This window comes from Macaca mulatta, chromosome 15 (genome assembly GCF_049350105.2).
Source record: "Macaca mulatta isolate MMU2019108-1 chromosome 15, T2T-MMU8v2.0, whole genome shotgun sequence".
Taxonomy (NCBI): Eukaryota; Metazoa; Chordata; class Mammalia; order Primates; family Cercopithecidae; genus Macaca; species Macaca mulatta.
Window position 1 is genome coordinate 24,851,920 of NC_133420.1, and position 16,743 is coordinate 24,868,662.

Genomic DNA, 16,743 nt, shown 5'->3' on the forward strand with positions numbered 1-16,743 from the left:
AGAAATTCCCTCTCGGGGCCCCGTTGTCCTCCGAGCCTTCCGATTGGCGGAGAGGACCATGGGACCTGGAAGTTGTCTTTGTCCGGCCAGGGCTGCCCTTCCGGTTCCGTTGGGTCCCCCTTTGGCTCGGGTTCCCTGCCCCTCCCCCTTCCCGGAGCCCCGAGGGGCCGGAGCTCCTGGCGGTGCCGGATCCTGACGGCGGCCTTCCCCCGGGTCTGTAAGTGCGGAGACGGCCGGAGCGCCGGGCTGGGGTGCGGGGTCTCTCAAAATGGAACCCCCCTGGGGCCCTGGATCAGCCGGGACCTGCACTGGGATGGGAGCCGAGAGGCTGGCCTAGGCCCCTGGGGACTTGAGGAGCCCTTGGCCCGGCCCACGCTGCGCCCCGCCCCTTTCCCTTTCCTGTGACTGGAGTGGGGAGCCTGAGGATGCCCCTGGGACCGCCTCCTAGGACCCCAGCTGAGGGCCCAGCAGTTGGCTTGGGGGCCTGACTCTGGCATCTAATAAGAAGTACCAGAGGTGTGAGGCCCTAATAAAACGAGCCTCAGGAGCCAGCTGAAGCCCAGGCATTCAGTGCCAGTACTTGAGAATCGCTGTGAGTGCTAGGTTACCCTTTTGCTGGGGTTTTCCCCTATTTGGCCACTGGCCGCAGCACCTTTTATATTACTGGCGCTATGCCAGACACTGGAGATTCGCAAGATATTGTTCCAGTTTTCAGAATTAAGTTTGGGAGCCAGATCTGAATAAATAAGTACTCCTATGTGTGTGTATATATATATGTATGTATCAGTCACATATGTGTTAATTGCTCAAGGGACAGTTGCTGAGAAGGCTTTAGAAAGAAAGTGATGTCTGAATTGTACTTGGAGAGAGTAAAGTGTTGAAGAGTTTTTCAGGGAAAACAGCTGCAATACTGTGGAGAAATGGCATAACTTGTGTGGGAAGAGGAGGAAATGGGGGGATTCCTATGCACAGAATGGATATGAGATTGGGAAAGTCGGCTGAGGTCCAGATGGTGAATGGTGTAATCCTAAAGGAGATGGGTAGTTTTTTGAAGAGTTCTGAACAGAAGATTGATATGGTCAGATTTGCACTGCAGGAAATCATTTTGTTCTGTAGAAAGCCCATAGAGAAGGGACTTTCTATTAACTGCATTTAGACTCTTTAGCTAAAACCTAGGAACTCTTATCGGAGATTCTTTTGAAGGGGCAATGGGATCAGCCTAGTGAGAGGCAAAGAATTCCTGAAATACAGTTAAAATGGTGTCATTGGTAAGAAGGCAAGTATACTAGAGATGATTATGTCAAGACTCCATAATTAACTGAATGCTGAAGAAGCGAGAGGGACCAAATCTAATTCTTAGGTTTTAGACCTCTGAGCTGAAGGATGGTGATGCCATTATCAGAAATAAAGCCATGAGCTTAGTGTAGATTATGAATTCATTTTTTGGACATGTTGAATTAAAGGTCTAATGCGATAGACACATAGAGCTGTCCAGCATAGAGTTGGAAATGCAAATCTTTAGCTCAGCCTAACCATTGTAGCTAGAGGTAAAAGTTTGAGTTATCAGCATAGAAGTGGAAGCCACGGGAATAGCTGGCATCAGGAAGAGAATTTTGAAAAAGAAGGAAATTTGGGGGGGGTAATGCTTACATTTATGAAGCAGAAAGAGGAATTGGAGCTAGTAGTAGTAAGCAGAGTAGCAGAAACAGAGGTAGGCAATAAAGTGTAGGAGTGCAGGGTTACAGCAAGCAAGAAGGCCCAGAAATCAAGAGAAGGGAATTTTGAGGAGAGACCACTGGATCAATTCATGCAGAGCATCTGGAGACTTGGGGGAGGGGAGAGTATTTCATTTCTTTATGAAGAGGTCATTAGTGACCTTTTAAAAAGCAATTTAGTGCAGTGATGAGGTGGTACTCTATGAAATATTAGGCAGCTCAGTTGGTTTGGTGTTAAATGGGAATAAGAATAGGACATCTATAAAGGATTTCACAAAGAAAATTGACAGGCTTTATTTGTATATCTAACACATGCTTATAGTGTACATACCAGACACTGTTCTAAGCTCTTTAAAAATTAAATCATTTATTTTCCATAACAACCGTATGAAATAAGTTCCTGTTGATAGGTGGGAACATTGAAGCAGAGTGGTTCGAGGTTACACAGAAAGTAGTTGAGCAGGGTTTTGATCCTAGGAAATAGGGCTCCAGAGTCCATGGTTTTACCCACTGCTCTATGCAGTGACAATATAGGAGCCAAAGGAGTGGGAAAAATTTAAGCAAAGAGAGGCTCATTGATAAGAATGGAGAGGCTTGGAAGGAGACCCAGGTTGAGAAGAAGGTAAGTAAAGGATTTATGTTTGATACGTTTTTTTATTTCTTTCTTCCTAAGTCTGTTTCTACTCTCTGCCAATTTAGGTTAATTTCTTCCACTCTCATGCTTTCATTTATCACTTACCATCTGTAATCAGATCTTTTCTTCATTTTCAGCCAGCTCATGGATCCTCACCTTGATGTCATGCAGGCTGCTCTGGCTCAAGACCAGACTCATGATCATGCCCTCCAATATTCCCTGCTTTACTGAATGACACTCAGAGATATCCAGTTACTCAAACCAAATATCTTGGAGTTATCTTGACCCTTTCCCCACATTGGTCACCAAGCCCATCAGTTCTTTGTTTGAAAAGTCTCTCAAATCTGTTTCCCCTCTCCATCCATATTATTGTTGTCTCTCTTCAGGCCCATGTCATTCTGTCTTGATCTGTTAGAGTAATCACATACTAAAATGCTTCCTTGTCTCTACGTTTACTGTTCTTCAAGCCATTCTCCATAAAAAAATTTTTTGGCTTATTGAAGTTTAGACAGTGCACGAGTATAGGCTTCATGCATTTCAAGTGATAGGGAAGAAGCCCAGAACAGGTATTTTTGAGTACCTTGAATTGAGATTTAGTTTGGTTAAGTTTGGCCGTGGGGATTGGGATTTAGGGATTGTTAACATAGAGAGGTAATAAAACATTGAGAAACAGAAGACAGGCTTTTTGAAAAAACATAGCAAAAAATTGGAGACTTAGCTTTGAAAGAGATACTTATCCTTATACAATTTAGTGAAGCCTCAAAGAACAGACCAGCAAAACAATGGTGGAAAACAGATCAATAGTTAAGTAATTTGCCCACTTCCACATAACAGTTTTAAAAGAAGAACTAGTCCTGGTGCCGTATCTCACACCTGTAATCCCAGCACTTTGGGAGGTGGGAGGCTGAAGCATGAGAATCGCTTGAACCTGGGAGGCCAAGGTTGCGGTGAGCCGAGATCGCACCACTGCACTCCAGCCTGGGCAACAGAATGAGACTTAGTCTCAAAAAATTTTTTAAAAAAATCAAAAGAAGAATTAAATCTGTATTCATCAACATAAATTGCTCTCAAAAACAATAAGTGAAAGAAGTTGCAAAACAATATGTTTAGTTTATGTATAAGAAACTTAATTACGTTATACTTTCTGTGGCTAGACATATAGAAGTATTGTTTTTAAAATGCCAGGAGGAGCCGGGCACAGTGGCTCATGCCTATAATCTCAGCACATTGGGAGGCCAAGGCGGGTGGATCACTTGAGGTCAGGAGTTCAAGACCAGCCTGGCCAACACGGTGAAACCCCGTCTCTACTAAAAATGCAAAAATTAGCCGGGCTTGGTGGTGCGTGCCTGTAATCCTAGCTACTCAGGAGGCTGAGGCAGGAGAATTGCTTGAACTCGGGAGGTGGAGGTTGCAGTGAGCCAAGATTGCACCACTGCACTCCAGCCTGGGCAACACAGCAAGACTCCGTTTCAAAAAATAATAAATAAATATATAAATAAATAAACAAAATACAGGGAGGGAGAGTCAGGAAGGATTAAACTTAAACTGAATACTGAGTGGTAGGCAGTTGAGAAGTAATTACATCTAAAATCTTCAAAAATTTTTCAAGAAGAATATATTCTGTATAGATTACTTAAAAGTTGAAACGAAAGCTTGAGAACTTGGAGAGTATTGTGTCATGAAAGTTACCTAAAAGAAGAACAAGATTAAGGTTTATAGAGAGAAAAGCTGTAGTATAATAAAGCCTCTTTAGAAAAAGAACATATGTCAATGAGGGACAAAGATTTCCAAGTAGTTGTGAGTGGTAAGTTGAAAGATAAGGGCGCTTTTATGAGACAAGTGAGGAAGGAAACTGATACATAGCTTAGGAATTTATTGTACAGATAGAAAAATTTTACTTGCCGGTAGTCATTAGAAGCATTTGAGAAAAGAAACTATTTTCTCACTGCCTATAGTATAGCAATGAACATTGTCCTACCTGGAATATTCAGTAATTAGTCCTTTTTTACTATTCCCATTTGAACAAAGGGAAAATTTCAAATTAGTTATCATTGTGGAAGGATTGTATAAATATAAGTGAAAAGGAAGTGAGAATATTCCCGTTACATTGATGTTTGAGAAATATCATTCAAAACTTGCTAATAGAAACTCAACAGTATTCAGATTTAATCTCAGTAACCGAGGCAATAGATAATAAAGACCTGAACTATGGCAGTGATGTAAGAATGGAGGAGTGAGGAGTTAGTGATCAGTCTGAGGAAAGAATCAACAAAATATGATGACTGTGTCTCTAATCTACCTGATCAGTTCTTTACTTTCCTTCAGTTACAAGAAGCTTGACTATAATCTAGAATTATGTGAGTGATTTTTATTACTATTTTGAGTAATTACTGCTATAGTTAGATGTTACCTACAGTTGGGGATTGTGAAATCAAATATATTCATAATATTTATTTTTTGCTTTATTTGCAAATGGCATTAAGTTTCAGTCCACAAAGATAAATACACAAAAGATGGAAAATAATATAAAGTAAAATAGATGAGAAAGGTATAATAAGGATAAGGGCATAACACGCAATCAGGAATATGACTAATACATATATGCTTGCCATTTAAGTCTTCTAATTTCATGCAAATTTGGCTTGAAGTTACAACTTTTGTTTTTAAACATAAACCTTTTTTTGAAGCATAACCAAAACAAAAATATACAAGTCATAAGTGTGCAGCTCAATGAATTTTCTTGGCCTGTATTTATGATACCGAATGTAAGGAAGGAAACCTGAGAGTTACACAATTAATATTATCCTTGAGATAAAACCATACCAGCCAGGCACGGTGGCTCACGCCTGTAATCCCAGCACTTTGGGAAGCCGAGGCAGACAGATAGACCACCAGAGGTCAGGAGTTGAAGACCAGCCTGGCCAACATGGTGAAACTCTGTCTCTACTAAAAATGCAAAAATTAGGCCTGGCACAGTGGCTCATGCCTGTAATTCCACCACTTTGGGAGGCTGAAGTGGGCAGATTACCCGGGTCGGGAGTTCAAGACCAGCTTGACCAACATGAAGAAACCCCATCTCTACTAAAAATACAAAATTAGCTGGGCGTGGTGGCACATGCCTGTAATCGCAGCTACTGGGGAGGCTGAGGCAGGAGAATAGTTTGAATCCAGGAGGCGGAGGTTGCGGCAAGCCCATTGTGCTTTGGCCTGGGTGACAAGAGCGAAACTCTGTCTCAAAAAAAAAAAAAAAAAATTGGCATGGTGGCAGGCACCTGTAATCCCGGCTACTCAGGAAGCTGAGGCAGGAGAATCGCTCGAACCCAGGAGGCAGAGGTTGCAGCAAGCCGAGATCACGCCATTGCACTCTAGCCTGGGCAACAAGAGCGAAACTCCATCTCAAAAAAAAGAAAAAAAAAAAAACTGTACCTAGGTTAGTAGTTTCATACCTGGATTTTGGCATCATGCAGTGTATACACAAGTACCAGATCTAACACTTAACACTTTCAACCTCTGTTAGGGTTTACAAATTATTTATGTTTTCTAAACTTAGTTTCCTCATATACAAAATCTGGGATAATGGTAATACCTACCTGTAGAAATTGCCATGATTAAATGGGTCAATTTATTTATTTATTTATTTATTTATTTTTTATTTTTATTTTTTTTTTGAGACGGAGTCTCGCTCTGTCCCCCAGGCTGGAGTGCAGTGGCTGGATCTCAGCTCACTGCAAGCTCCGCCTCCTGGGTTTACGCCATTCTCCTGCCTCAGCCTCCCGAGTAGCTGGGACTACAGGCGCCCGCCACCTCGCCCGGCTAGCTTTTTGTATTTTTTAGTAGAGACGGGGTTTCACCGTGTTAGCCAGGATGGTCTCGATCTCCTGACCTCGTGATCCGCCCGTCTCGGCCTCCCAAAGTGCTGGGATTACAGGCTTGAGCCACCGCACCCGGCCTATTTATTTATTTATTGAGATAGGATCTGGCTCTGTCACCCACACTGGAGTGCAGTGGCATGATCATGGCTCACTGCAACCTCTGCCTCCTGGGCTCAAGCCATCCTCCCACTTCAGCCTCCCAAGAAGCTGGGACTACAGGCACACACCACCATGCCCAGCTAATTTTTGTAATTTTTGTAGAGATGGGGTTTCACCATGTTGGCCAGGCTGGTCTCGAACTCCTGAGCTCAAGCAGTATGCCCACTTCAGCCTCCTAAAGTGCTGGAATACAGGCATGAGCCACTGTGCTCAGCCTAAATGGGTCAATTTAGGTATAACATCTATACCTGAAATGTAGCAAGGAAGATTAGGTATCATTTCTCTTATTTTTAAATAAAATTAAGACAGTTCATAAGAAATTTTTTTTAACTATTAAAAAAAATTTTTTTAAGTATTTAAAACAGGCTCATGCCTGTAATCCTAGCACTTTGGGAGGCCTTGTGGGAAGACTGCTTGAACCCAGGAGTTTTAGGTTACGGTGAGATTTGATTATGCCACTACACTCCAGCCTAGGCAACACAGCAAGACCATGTCTCTACAAAAAATAAAAACATTAGCCAGGTGTGGTGGTGTGCACCTGTAGTCCTGGCTACTCAGGAGGCTGAGGCAGGACGATTGTTTGAGCCTTGGTGCCAAGACAGCAGTGAGCTATGATTACGCCACTGCACTCTAGCCTAGGTGACAGATGACAGAGTGAGACCTTGTCTCAAAAAAAAAAAGATAAAATTTGGTTTTATATTGCCAAAACTATTTTGGAAACAAACCCTAGAAAGAAAGCTCTCCCTAGTCAGTCAAAAGAAGATATCATGGTAATGAAGAGCATCTGTATCATAGACTAGTAATAATTTCATGGGGGAACATTAAGAACTCATTATTATTCTGTTTTTTGTTAAATGAGCTGTATAAAGTATAACAAACCATTGGTCCTTACCCTCAAATAACTAACAGTCTATTGGAAAGAGAAAGTAGTGAAAGGAAACAATTAAGGGATAAGATGTGAGGCCTGGAAATAATTTATCAAAGAGAGACAATAGAGTGGGCTGACACATCCTAGGGAAAATGTCCTTTAAAAAAACAATAAATTTTGCTCACATTCTTAGACTACAGCAGACAGATCAAAGCAAACACTTCCCTGAACTATCCAGTTGGCTGCTCTTCTTGATAATTTTCTTGAGAACTGATGGATAGTAAGCATAGTCATGCATCACTTAATGTGATGTGTTTTGAGAAATGCGTCATTAGGTGATTTCATTATTTTGTGAACATCATGGAGTATACTTAATGCAAACCTAGATGGTATAGCCTACTACACACCTAGGTTGTATGATACAGCCTGTTGCCCCTTGGTTATAAACCTGTACCACATGTTACTATACTGAATACTATAGGCAACTGTAACACAATAGTAAGTGTTTGTGTATCTAAATATAGAAAAGGTACAGTAAAAATATGGTATTACAGTCTATGGGACCATCATTGTATATGCAGTTCATTGTTGAACAAAACACTGTCATATGACACATGACAGCTGCTCATCTTTAGAGCAAGGAACAATTGTCTCTGAGGATACCTGTCTAAAGCATTGTGAGTACTGTCATAATATAGGTAGAAGCAATGAATGCTTATTTTGGGGTGTGAGGAGGAAAATACTGATCTGAGGGTTTCATAGGCACCTTCAAAACCAGCTAAATGCTAAAATAGAATGCCACTTTTGTTTGGCTGCTTGAAACAGTCATTTTTACAACTCTGGTTACAAATTGGAACATTCACCACTCCAAATCCAAAATGAATATTTTAAGCTACTGCAGTTGCTAAAAGGGACCAATGATAATACTTTTGCTGCTTTAAGTTACTGACATTTTCCTTGTATATCTTCTAGATTTTCCCTTCATAGTTAATACTGAGTTTCTTTTCTCTGATGTTTCATTTGCTTGTCTACATCACTCCTCTCTCAATGCAGTTTTTGTATTTATTGTGATTATTATCGGTACATTCAAAATGTCATACAAGGGGAAAGCTTATGCTTTGTTTATATTTTTATTAATATACTTATTATTATACTGGTGCCACGCCAGTTCCCCTCCTAAATTTCACCTCTTTTTTTTTTTCTTTTTTTTTGAGACGGAGTCTTGCTCTGTCACCTAGGCTGGAGTGCAGTGGCACAATCTTGGCTCACTGCAACCACCACCTCCCAGGTTCAAACAATTATCCTGCCTCAGCCTCCCGAGTAGCTGAAACTACAGGTGCCTGCCACCATGCCTGGGTAATTTTTTGTATTTTTAATAGAGATGGGGTTTCACCGTGTTAGCCAGGATGGTCTCGATCTCCTGACGTCGTGATCTGCCCACCTTGGCCTCCCAGAGTGCTGGGGTTACAGGCGTGAGTCACTGTCACCTCACTTTCAATGCCATTCTCATTCAAATGAACACCTAAGTTTAGAATCTTTACACATTCCTTTTATTCATTCTCTATATCCGGTCAGTTACCAAGTGCTTTGAAATATCTTTTGTTATTTTTCCTTTCTTCTTCTTCCCATTTTTCTTTCTTTCTAGGCCATCATGGCCTCAGACCTGTAATGCTTCTGCAGACACTAAGCTGGTTTTTCTTTTTTTTTTTTTTTTTGAGACGGAGTCTCGCTCTGTCACCCAGGCTGGAGTGCAGTGGCCGGATCTCAGCTCACTGCAAGCTCCGCCTCCCGGGTTCACGCCATTCTCCTGCCTCAGCCTCCCGAGTAGCTGGGACTACAGGCGCCGGCCACCTCGCCCGGCTAAGTTTTTCTATTTTTAGTAGAGACGGGGTTTCACTGTGTTAGCCAGGATGGTCTCGATCTCCTGACCTCGTGATCTGCCCGTCTCGGCCTCCCAAAGTGCTGGGATTACAGGCTTGAGCCACTGCGCCCAGCCAAGCTGGTTTTTCTAACAACAGTTCTTCCTTACCACTGTCAAACTAATCTGAGAGATTCAACTAATGCAAACTGAGCACTTGCTGTGTGTTTAGTGCAATATTAGGTGATAGGAATAGACACTGATTTGAACAGAAGAGGGTTTGGCCAGTAATGGGACAAGCAATGTAGCTGCAATAAGTATAATATAATTCAAAGCAAAAGGAAAGAATATTTTGTCTTAGAAGATGCAAGTTCCCAGCATTAGATGGAGATGCTTTCCCTTAATACCATGAAACTTGGAGTTTGGATGGGAAGGAATAAGTATTTGATAAAGTGTGTTGACTGTTACAATAGAAGTATGCAATGGGCCCAGTAGAGACAATTGTACTGTATTAAACGGTCGGGGAAGGGCCTCTCAGAGAAAATAAAGGAGTCAGAATTGTTTAGAAAGTGGTGTGTTTGTTTGTTTTGTTTTGTTTTGTTTAGACAGAGCCTCACTCTGTCTCCCAGGCTGGAGTGCAATGGCGCAATCTCGGCTCACTGCAACCTCTACCTCCCAGGTTCAAGTGATTCTCCAGCCTTAGCCTCCTGAGAAGCTGGAACTACAGACACGTGGCACCACACCTGGGTAATTTTTGTATTTTTCGTACAGACAGGGTTTCAGTGTGTTGGCCAGGCTAGTCTCGAACTCCTGGCCTCGTGATCCACCCACCTCAGCCTCCCAAAGTACTGGGATAACAGGCATGAGCCACAAAGCCCAGCTTGTTTTTTTTTGTTTTTAAATGGAGTTTTGCTCTTGTTGCCCAGGCTGGAGTGCAATGGTACAATTTGGGTCACTGCAACCTCTGCCTCCCGGGTTCAAGTGATTCTCCTGCCTCAAATTCCCGAATAGCTGGGATTACAGGCGTGTGCCACTATGCCCAGCTAATTTTGTATTTTTAGTAGAGACGAGGTTTCTCCAGGTTGGTCAGGCTGGTCTCGAACTCCCGACCTCAGGTGATCCACCTGCCTTGGCCACCAGAAGTGCTGGGATTACAGGCGTGAGCCACCATGCCTGGCCTAGAAAGTAGTGTTTTAAACTAAGGAAACAAGTATCATTAGGTCTGGAGCCAAGAGAGTGATGTTATGTATCAGGCACTAAGGAATAAGAATAAAACAGAAGTTAAGATGTAAAGATTGAACTTTGGGGTCCAGATGTGGCCAGGAGAAGCTGGTTGTCTCATCTGACTCTGAACTAAGGTGGTTGATTAATACATAAAATTCAGTGAATTTCTTGACGCACTGAGGTTATAGAGCTATATCTCAAAGACAGACCTAACATATCTACCAATCTCATAGAAGACTGGTGTGTGTGTGTGTGTGTGTGTGTGTGTGTGTGTGTATAAAGAGAATGTCACTTCATTATGTCATTAGTTTATAGTGACTGGTGGACTGGAATTAGCGTGTTGGCATGGCAAATTTATCTTTTCCCTTGAGAGAGACAAATGGGAAGCCAGGTTATGAGAAAATCATTTATGAGAGTATGGAATCAGAATATGGAGACTTTCTCCAAAGGAATTGCTGTATTAAGGAATCAGTATGCAGACAGTTTGGGGAAAGATACCTTCTCCATTGTTGAATGGGTTTTTCCAGTGTTTACCTTAATTATGATTGGGTTTGGTTAATCAGTTTGTATTCAAGAGGTTAGTCTTCATCCAGGAGATAATGGGAAGTCACTGAAGGAGTTTAGGCAGGGGTGGGGTATAATCAGATCTCTGTTTTTGAAAGATGTGGTGGTGTGAAAACTGTATTAGAGGGAACATAAGAAGGAAGCCAAGGCAACATTTATGAATCAGTTCTAGTAGTCCACATAATGAGTAATGATTGATAAATAGGGATAAAGTTTAAAGAACAGAATCTAATAGGGATTGATTTGATCTATGTTACTGCTACTCAGATTCCCACCATATAGCTCATCTGGTTTTTCTGCATCAAGTGTTTTATTTTCTATATCAAGAAATGTTCCTTAAAACAGACTTTAGATTTTTCCAGAATGGACAGGATAAAGAACTTTGTCTTTGCCTAAACATTGTCCCATTAGGTCTGTGACTTTCATTTTATTGCAGAAATACTTGTATGGATAAGTTCCTATCAATTTAAACAGAAAAAGGTTTGACCAGGAATTGGGCAAGCAGTGTCAGTGCAGTTGTTTAAAATACAGAGCAAAGAAAAAGAGCAAAGGAACCCGTGTTTGCTGTAGGTTCCCTCTTCTTCAGAGACCAGATTTTACTGAATGATTCCAGAGAGGTGAAAATCTCCATATTAGAGTTCTGAAGTGAGAAGGCAATTTCTCTTGTCTTAGAAGAAGCAGGTTCACCGTTTTATACAAAATAAGATAATTATTTCATCTTTACTTGTGTGGGTTATGTTTTAGTTTACTTTAGAAACCTGATAGAATTCTCATTTGAGAAGTTAAAAGATACTTTTGGACTAGCCCAAACACTATTCTTGTATTAAGTATCTTTAAAAGTTGAATGAATGCCAAGCTATTTACACAAATACAAGTCCACTCTTTAGGTGCAATTGGCACTTGATGTTGGTAAGGAGTAATTTTTAACAGCCTTTGAAACCTGTTATAGTGGCTTCTCCTTTCAAGGAAGATTTCATTTGGATACATACAAAACAGATATGACAACACAGATTTGTTTTTGGAAGGTAGATCCAGCTTTCTTAATTGTTTGAATTTCCTTAAATTCAACCTTTTTACATTTCTGTTCTTTAGGTCTGCCAAAATGTCTGAAAGATCAGATCTCCTTCACTTCAAGTTTGAAAATTATGGAGATTCAATGTTACAAAAAATGAACAAATTAAGAGAAGAGAATAAATTTTGTGATGTTACAGTTCTCATAGATGATATTGAGGTACAGGGACATAAAATTGTGTTTGCTGCAGGTTCCCCCTTCTTAAGAGACCAATTTTTACTGAATGATTCCAGAGAGGTGAAAATCTCCATATTACAGAGTTCCGAAGTGGGGAGACAATTGCTCTTATCCTGTTATAGTGGTGTGCTGGAATTCCCTGAGATGGAACTGGTAAATTACTTGACTGCTGCAAGTTTTCTTCAGATGAGCCACATTGTAGAACGGTGCACACAGGCCCTGTGGAAGTTTATAAAGCCAAAACAACCAATGGATAGTAAAGAGGGATGTGAACCACAGAGTGCTTCTCCCCAGTCAAAAGAACAGCAGGGAGATGCCAGAGGCTCCCCAAAGCAGGACTCACCTTGTATTCATCCATCTGAAGACAGTATGGATATGGAGGACAGTGATATTCAGATTGTTAAGGTAGAATCTATTGGGGATGTATCAGAGGTTAGAAGTAAAAAAGATCAGAACCAGTTTATTTCTTCTGAACCCACTGCTTTACATTCATCAGAGCCCCAGCACTCCCTGATAAATTCAACTGTGGAAAACAGAGTAAGTGAAATAGAACAAAACCATCTCCACAATTATGCCCTTTCTTATACAGGCAGTGATAACATCATCATGGCCTCAAAAGATGTCTTTGGCCCTAATATTCGAGGTGTAGACAAAGGCCTACAGTGGCATCACCAATGCCCAAAGTGTACCAGGGTGTTTCGTCACCTGGAGAACTACGCCAACCATTTAAAAATGCACAAACTCTTTATGTGTCTACTCTGCGGCAAGACTTTTACTCAGAAAGGCAACCTTCATCGACACATGCGTGTGCATGCCGGAATTAAACCTTTCCAGTGTAAAATCTGTGGGAAAACCTTTTCTCAGAAGTGTTCCTTACAGGATCATCTTAACCTTCACAGTGGAGATAAGCCCCATAAGTGTAACTATTGTGATATGGTTTTTGCACATAAACCAGTTTTGAGGAAACACCTTAAACAGCTGCATGGCAAAAACAGCTTTGATAATGCCAATGAGAGAAATGTACAAGACCTCACAGTGGATTTTGATTCTTTTGCATGTACAACAGTCACAGACTCTAAAGGGTGTCAGCCACAACCCGATGCAACACAGGTCCTGGATGCAGGTAAACTGGCCCAAGCTGTCCTGAACTTAAGAAATGATAGTACTTGTGTGAATTGAGTAGGGGCTTCATGCTCACAACTCGAGCTGACTGAGAATGTGGCAATAGTCTCGGTCTTTTTAGGAGTGATTTTGCTAGTTTGACTTCTCCAAAGCCTCTGTGTAGGTGGTAGGGAGTGAGTCAAAGCACTAATAGACCAGGCAACGTACCACTTGGAGTGGATTTGCCTTACTTTTGCCCTCTCCCATTTTCTGTTTTGAGTTATTTATCTTGTAAAGTCTGTTTTCCTTTCCCAAGGAATAATTCCTTTTGTCTACCTAACATTGACTTATGTCTTAGACTGACACTGTTTTAGGCTTTTCACTAGGCACATTCCGAAGGTACCAACAAGTTAATAACATCACCTACTCTCCACTAATAGATGCTATGCTAAGAGAAGTGAATAATCTTTCTTTGGTAGAAAATAGGCTGAGATATAAGGCGGTATTGCTATTGACCTGAAAATGTGGTAGAACTTCTGGTTGCCTATTGATTATTCCTCCATGTCTGATAAATGAATCTGCTGCCTACCATTTGTACTTGTCTTGGAGCTGGCTATAAAGAAGTATGCTGGTTTGTTATGTACTCTTTTTAACAGTATCATAGCCCAATTTCATCTCATTGAATTGTTCAAATATACTAGAGTACCCTCTCTTGAGGAACACCTGCAGGCAGATAGTTAGGGATGACCATGAGGAGCATAATCAACAGGGATAGAAGTACACTTATACAACAGCACTTACATGGGAGGTTTTTCTCTGGTAGCATGTCCCATAAGTGGCCATATGCTTTTTTATATATATATATTTTTTGTTTTTTTTTTTGAGACAGAGTCTCGCTCTGTCGCCCAGGCTGGAATGCAGTGGTGTGGTCTCGGCTCACTGCAAGCTCCACCTCCCAGGTTCATGCCATTCTCCTGCCTCAGTCTCCTGAGTAGCTGGGACTACAGGCGCATGCTGCCACGCCTGGCTAATTTTTTGTATTTTTAGTAGAGTTGGGGTTTCACCATGTTAGCCAGGATGGTCTCGATCTCCTGACCTCGTGATATGCCCGCCTCAGCCTCCCAAAGTGCTGGGATTACAGGCGTGAGCCTCCGTGCCCAGCCCATCTGCTTATAATTAATGTGTAATTTGTTGATGCTTTTGAGATCAGGACTGCTCCAGGCACACTAAAAATGTGCTAAAGTATAATGGGCTCTCCAAAAAGAGTCTATTTGGGAGTCTCTGAATTTTGTTTCAGAGTTGAGCCATCAGAAAGGTGAATTAATTTGGCCATCAGAGTTTTGTCCTGTGCACCATAAAAGTCTCTGAATTTTCATTTCCTCGTGTACCTTAATTTCTAAAATGGATGATAAAAGGTTGGACACAGAAAGGGCAATCAAATTTCTGTATACGGATATTCCTCTTAAAGGTACACTGTCCCACCTTGCTGCCTTTGATTGATTGCGAATACAAAGTTAATTTTCAAAAAGGAAAAACAAAACAACTCTTTTTCCTAAAACACATGTTGTACTTCAGACCTAAAATTTTGAGTCTTATTTGTTTCTCACCCATGAGTTAGATTTAGGTAATAGTGTTAGTAGAGTCTTTAGAGAATCTTAAAAGGTCATTTACTCCACCTCTTTCATTTTAAGTTGGGGTATCCAAAGCCTGAAGAGGTGGCCTGGCCAATATTGGCCAAGGTATAACTAAATGTGAGCTAGCATCTTCTTCCTTCTTCTCACTATCCCTTGGCTTTAAAAGATTTAGTACATGAAGAATAATGCATTAGCAAAAAGCTCCTAGTTTGTGTTTCCCCTTTGTGTCTCCCTGTTGGCTGAGACAACCTGAATTTTGCCAACAAAATATCACAGAGGGATTTATATTAATTATTTTTTAGTTAGATGAGTATTATATTCTTCCCATCCAAGTGAGTGATTTGCTAGGTGTTGTTTAGGGAGGGAAAAAGCAAGAATAATGTGAGAAGATCTAAATGCGAAATTGATTTTGTGTGGAAAACTGTTTATTAGTTTCCATCAGGATTTTCTGTTTTTGTTTTTGAGCTATGAGAGTGCATGCAGATTTGAAAAATTAGGCTTGTATAGTCAGAGGGGATCTTAAACTGTTATATTTGATACGTTTACATGTATCATTGTTATCACATGTAAATTATCATCATGTGTGTCAGATGTGAAGTATGATTTTTGTCTTTTGTTCAGATATTTAAAATGATAATACAGTTGAGTGATAAAGCTAATAGGTACCTTATGCCTAACATCACTCATTATATGGTCTAATGATGCTTCCTAGCATTGTGATTTTTACATGATCCAGCCAAAGAGTACCAATTCTATGCAATAGTGAGACTCTACCCTGTCAACCAAACAGCATTTTTTGGTTTTTTCTGTCAACATCATTTCTTCACAGGAAAATTTCAAGTTGGAGTGCTTCCTTTGCTCACATTCATGTCCTGTTTTTGTTACTGGTTTGAAGACTAAAAGGCACGGGTTCAAATAAGATTGGTCTCTTTGGTTGGAGACTATTTCTGGGTTCATTCAGTTGTTCAAGGAACATTAGTTAAGCACCTACTGTTGCCAGACACTATGCTAGATACTGAGGATAATGAAGGTAAGATTGATAGAGTCCCTGCCCTCATGGAGCTTATAGTCTTATATGGTCTTAGTGAAACAAAGTCTCAATTTGCTTTTATACTAGAAATAATAAAGAAAGCTGCCTTGCTGTATTCCATCAGTTAAAATCAGCAACTTTGTGCTTTTGTATCAGTAAAACATTTAGTTCTCACCTTTTGAAAATGCAAACCACTGAAGTGATTTACAGTCTCCTCCATTTTTGGCTGGAGAGGTGTTCTGTTTCTGTGAGACATTTTTCTAATTTTTGTGGAACTTGACTTTCCTCCTTCTTTGCTTATACATGTTTGTTAGATTATATTGCAAAGAAGTCAAGTTACTGATATCCAGTACATTTTATAGAAGAAGATGACTTTCAAAACTAGTCATACTTCTGTAGAGGAGGAAGATTTTTAAAACCTTTATCATTCAGCATTTGTATTTTATGGATCCCCAAGAGAACTAAAAAGGAGATGACTCTCTACCATAGTTTGGTTTTAAAAAAAAATTACTGTGTCAGTTATTTATTTATTATTTAATACTAAAGATAAACTCCAAACTGAAGTGGCTCTGAGGTAAATCAGATATGGTTTTAATTTGTTTAAGTTTCTTTATTAGCAGATCTATAAATGGAAGGTGACTATTGTCACTGCTTCTAAAATACTGTCCTACACAACCCAGAAGATTTTATTTCAGCTCATGAATAGCTGTTCTAAATCTGTTGTATGTTAGACATACTATGAACTACCTCTTCACTTATTATGGGGAAGTTTCCTTAATAAAAGTGTGATGATTAAAGCTCTGGTGTCAGTGGTTTATTTTCTCACTCTCCCCTC

The 16,743-nt window shown here is 40.6% G+C and overlaps 1 protein-coding gene across 4 annotated transcripts; it reads left to right on the forward strand.

Moving 5' to 3' along the window:
- The first annotated feature begins 79 nt into the window (after positions 1–79).
- Positions 80–16,705, forward strand: ZBTB26 (zinc finger and BTB domain containing 26). 4 transcript variants are annotated; one of them, XM_015116860.3, is made up of 2 exons: positions 80–217; positions 11,987–16,705. In XM_015116860.3, exon 2 carries the CDS (start codon positions 11,997–11,999, stop codon positions 13,320–13,322), a length of 1,326 nt encoding a protein of 441 aa, XP_014972346.1. In that variant the 5' UTR covers positions 80–217; positions 11,987–11,996; the 3' UTR covers positions 13,323–16,705. The 4 variants fall into 4 exon arrangements, with proteins under 4 accessions (XP_014972346.1, XP_014972345.1, XP_077821182.1 ...); XM_015116859.3 differs by having other exon boundaries at positions 92–213; XM_077965056.1 differs by lacking the exon at positions 80–217 and adding an exon at positions 9,712–9,853.
- Positions 16,706–16,743: the final 38 nt, after the last annotated feature.